Below are 4,245 nucleotides of genomic sequence, written 5' to 3'. Positions count from 1 at the left end.
GCGCAGAATTTATTCCCACTTGTTACAGCCCTTGTAGGGTGTGCTGGAGGAGCCTCTGCTCCGCAGACCCTGCGGTACAGGGAGCCTGCCATTGGGAAGAGCTGGTTTAACGCTAAACTGCCTGGGGACAAGTCAAAAAATGGAGCGATTAGGCAGCTTCTGCAATAAATGTGGTGAGTAAAGTCCTACTCTATGAATGCAGAACAGCTCAGCCATAGCTATAAAACCAGGGAGGCTTCTGAAGTGCTGTGCATTGCTTCGCAGGCTGCTTTGGTCAAATCTCCATGTGCAGCAGCTGACGTTGGTCCCGGACACGAGGGTTTAACGCGAAGCTTCAAGTAAAGCTTAACACTTCCGCGTCTGCCGCTTGTGAAGAAGGGTTGGATGGCGGGCTCCTGCCCTTCTTCCCGTCAGCCAGGGGCTTGAAATGCTGCAGGGGAAAGGAACGCGTTAGTGCAAAGATCCGGCTCTCGCTAATTAAGAGTACATGCGTGCATCTGAACATACGCCTGCTCTGTATGAGCTGTGTGCTCGGCAGTCACCCTGACTTCGCTGGGAAAAGCGTTCCGGGCTTATGCTGGACCATTAAACAACACGGCATCGAGCCTTGCGGCACATCAGGGGCTCGGGAAATGCGAAGCTTAGCAAATGTTCTTTGGACTCCTTTACGGTGGCCTGCCAGCCCTTTACAAGCACCCACAGCACAGCCAGACGTAAGGAAAGAAGCTTTGCAACGCTTCCAGCTGGGTGAGCGGTGCCTGCCTGGCGTCGCTTACCTGCGAGTTCTTGAACTCTGAGTAGAGGGAGAAGAGGACGTGCAGAGGCTGGATCCGACTCTTGTACACGGGGATATCCAGAATGGCTACGAGTGAGAGCAGAAGCGCATGAGAGTATCTGGGCTGCACCGCCCTGCACAGGCTGCTGTAAGTAAAGGCTGAGCTTCCCACTGCCCCCCACGACTCGGGCCTTTGCTTGTCAAAGACTGCGGGCACCTGCAGGACAGCAGTCCGCTTCCTACTGAAGGCAGCGGAGAACGATCTTGACTACTTGGGGCTGAGCCCGCATCTGAAAGTCTCCTGCTGCAAGTGAGACAGTGCCAGGCCCGCAGCACGCTTGTGTCTTCATCACAGTCTCCCCGGCTTACCACATATCATGTCGATGTACTCGGCCAGGTCACAGTTCATCTCTGCAGTCGGGAGGCCCACCTGGAACAGACGGGGCTGGCAGCTCGGCTCCCATACGGCAAGATCCCGAGAGCACACGCTGCTCTCAGGCCGAGCACAGAGGCCACCGGGGCAGCAGCTGGGAATTCAGGCGTTAGGCTGCTCCCCCGACTTCGGGCAAGGAAGAAATGGTAGGTAGGAACAAACCAGAACGGGCCAGGCTGCGGGCACAGTCCTCAAAACCGAGCAGGAACCCAGCTTTCGTGGAAGACAGTTTCTAACGTCACGTGCTGAGCCAACTACTTGTCGCTCAGACAACGTACCTTTCCCAAGAGCTCCTCAAATTCCGGTGACCATTCCTGCATCAGGGTCTCAATGTCGGGCATTGGCCTGCGAGGGAAGAGAAGAACATAAACTTTAGGATCACACGCAACTGAAATGGCTTCCTACCGCCAGACCGCTGTAAAAGGGGACAGCCTCCGTTCTAAGCAGCTGAGAGCGAGCCGTACGTCCGCCGAGGGTCAATATGGGCCTTTTGATTTATCAAAACAAGCCTAAGCTTGCTAAGTTAAGTTCTGCGTGCTAGCCGTTAAACCAATTCAAGTTACGTACGGAAAGAGAAGTGCAGAGAGGGAAACTGAGCGTCCTGCACGCACGCGTGGTATGACCACCCTGAAAATCAGCACGTCTTCTCCCTCTTGGAGATATTTTGACTCAGCACTCCTTGACTTTGCTACCAGCCTCTCACTGACCTCAGCTTACGCTGTACGAGCGTGTGTGGCGCAGAGTTGACGTAAGGGCTCACCTGGTGTAATGGACCGTGGCGGGAGGTTTGCAGCGATGCAGCTCGCTGATACTTTCAATCCAGCTCTCAATGGCTTTGGGATTCTTCTCTGCATTCTCCACACTCTTCACTTTTATCTGCTGCTAAAAACAGAATGTAAACCTGGAAGCACTTGTGACCTTTTGGGGCTTTTTTGCAAACCCTGCGTTCACTCCTGATTAACCACGTGTTTTCTCTTTCCTAGCTGCACTATACCAACTGATTTCTGCAGACAGAAGAGTGGCTGGGAAAGAAAACACCGAGTAAAACCAGGTATTGACAACCAAAAGGAAACAGAGCTTCACCTGAAGGAAACAGATGCAAAGTCTGTAGCAAGACTTGCCTGAAGCAAGGCTCAGATCCCTTGCAGTTTAAAGCTATAGGTTAAAGAAAAAGGTTATGCTTTTTCTGCTTTTAAAGCCAAGTTATCAGTTGTGCTGCAACACAGTAGGCACCTAGACAAAAGTAAGAGCAAAATGCAACATTTTTGCTACAGTCAGCATGCAGCAAGTGCCTCCTCCCTCTCCACGACTCACTGTGATGTTGTGCTGCTTGGAGTTCTCTGTCAGCCAAAGGGAGAGCACGGTGGGATCTGACTGCTTGGTCGACGGCTCGTCCAGGACGAGCAGGCCAAGGTTATCAGGCTTGCCATCAGGACGGGGAACCTGCAGATAAGCAGACACCCTGTTTTCTACGGGAGTCCAGAGCGGGGGAAGTCAGGGCTATTTTGTACAGAGCCTCCCTGCAGTTTAAAAATCAGGCCCTAAAAGGAACAGGTAAGCAGGCTCTCCCGAACATGAATTGTTAGTGCAGTGCTACCTGAAAAGCACAAGGCGGTGGAGAAGGGAAAACGCAGCCCTCGCCCTAAATGATGTTCGTGACCTTTGAGAGGTGCCTGAACTGAGTGTGGTTTCCAAGGTCTCTAGAATGTTATCTCCAACAACGCAGGGCAACGGTGTGCACCGCTGCAAGGACGGGACGGACTCTGGTGCCCCTCTCGCACCCGTGCCGCGTTCAGTTTCAGCTCATGTGGCAGGAAGTGCAGAGGAATCTGAACCAACTGTACCTTTAGGAAGGCGTCAATGTCTCCAACTGCAGGAATAAAGTCTGGAATAAAAGGCTGCAGTTTGTGCTCGATCTCTATTGTTTTGGGAGTGTACCTGGAAAAAAACACCACCACAGCGTGGGTAACTATGAACTGTCCTGCAAAACTTGCCACGATAATTGGCACAAAGGAGAGCTAAGAGCGGGCTAAAACCCCTTCGCCTCACCTCTTGATGTACTCAAAGAGTTCTTTGATTTCAGAAGATACGGGCAGGTAGTCATAATCTGCTAGATTGAAGTCCCTAGAGAAAGGAAGAGAAACACGGGCAAAGATTAACGGGTGGCAGGTTCTGTACAAGCAGGAACTGAGCCCCAGCTGTGCAAGACCATCGTGAAGGAAGCCGAAACAGCAGGGAGTCAGTCTTCTCTTACAAAGCCTTCTTGCACACAAATAACACTACTGGGCCACGTTTTGCCTTGGGCCTCCTGGGCAAAACAAGGTACTGCAGCGATGGGCACTTGCTTGTGATTATAGAGACTAGTATGGGGGATGTCAAAAGGTGAGTAAGTGCTCTGCACAAAGTCAGGTGTTAGGACAGCAACTAGGGGGTTTAGTATCGTTTTGGAGTTGAAAACCATGGAAAAGGAGGAGGATTATCAGGAGATGAATGGCATGTTTGAGATATTCCTTCTCTCTCTTGGGCATCCACTGTCCGCCAGGGCTAGAGCCGAGACAGGAGGCTGGCTGACACCTGCAGTCATTCCCAGCTGTGCCTTTTCGTTGGTACAGCAAAACAGGGCACGGGGATGGCCCGAGGAGCCGTCCTGGGTGGCTGCAGTTCTTTACGCAAAGAAACTTCTTTCTCCTGGGCCGCCCGGGTACAAAGAGGAAGGAGGTGCCTGTCCCCATGCCCATGGCCATGCTCGCCCTCGTCGGAAGATGAGCAAACCGGCTGAGCCATAAGAGCCCATACGGCCCCTGCCCGCCACCGGAGCCCAGCTCCTCTGGCCAGTAGCGCCGCTTACCCCTCCAGCGCAGCCCCGTGCTCCTCTGAGTCATCCTCCGAGTCGGTTTCAGAGGAATCCTCGTCCTCCGAGTCGTCGTCGTCGTCGTCCTCGCTGAGAGCAGCGGGGGGGGCCGAGCGGGCGGTCACCGCCTCCTCCTCCTAAGGGAGCAGGACCGGGCCTTACCAGGCTGTCTCACCAGGCCGCCCC

General features: G+C 53.5%; 1 protein-coding gene across 1 annotated transcript; it reads right to left on the bottom strand.

The window, feature by feature from the left end:
- Nucleotides 1–246: 246 nt before the first annotated feature.
- IFT46 (intraflagellar transport 46) lies at nt 247–4,196 on the bottom strand (the record flags this gene model as incomplete). The annotated part of the gene is made up of 9 exons (XM_010284736.1): nt 247–430; nt 777–862; nt 1,145–1,205; nt 1,487–1,553; nt 1,969–2,090; nt 2,523–2,651; nt 3,053–3,146; nt 3,258–3,332; nt 4,057–4,196. Coding segments are annotated over 9 exons (870 nt in total), but the record flags the coding sequence as incomplete, so codon positions are not given.
- Between the last annotated feature and the right edge of the window lie 49 nt (nt 4,197–4,245).

This window comes from Phaethon lepturus, unplaced genomic scaffold, assembly GCF_000687285.1.
Source record: "Phaethon lepturus isolate BGI_N335 unplaced genomic scaffold, ASM68728v1 scaffold46653, whole genome shotgun sequence".
In the NCBI taxonomy this organism is placed as follows: domain Eukaryota; kingdom Metazoa; phylum Chordata; class Aves; order Phaethontiformes; family Phaethontidae; genus Phaethon; species Phaethon lepturus.
The sequence above is the reverse complement of the archived record's forward strand: the minus strand, read 5'-3'. Positions and strand labels throughout refer to the sequence as shown.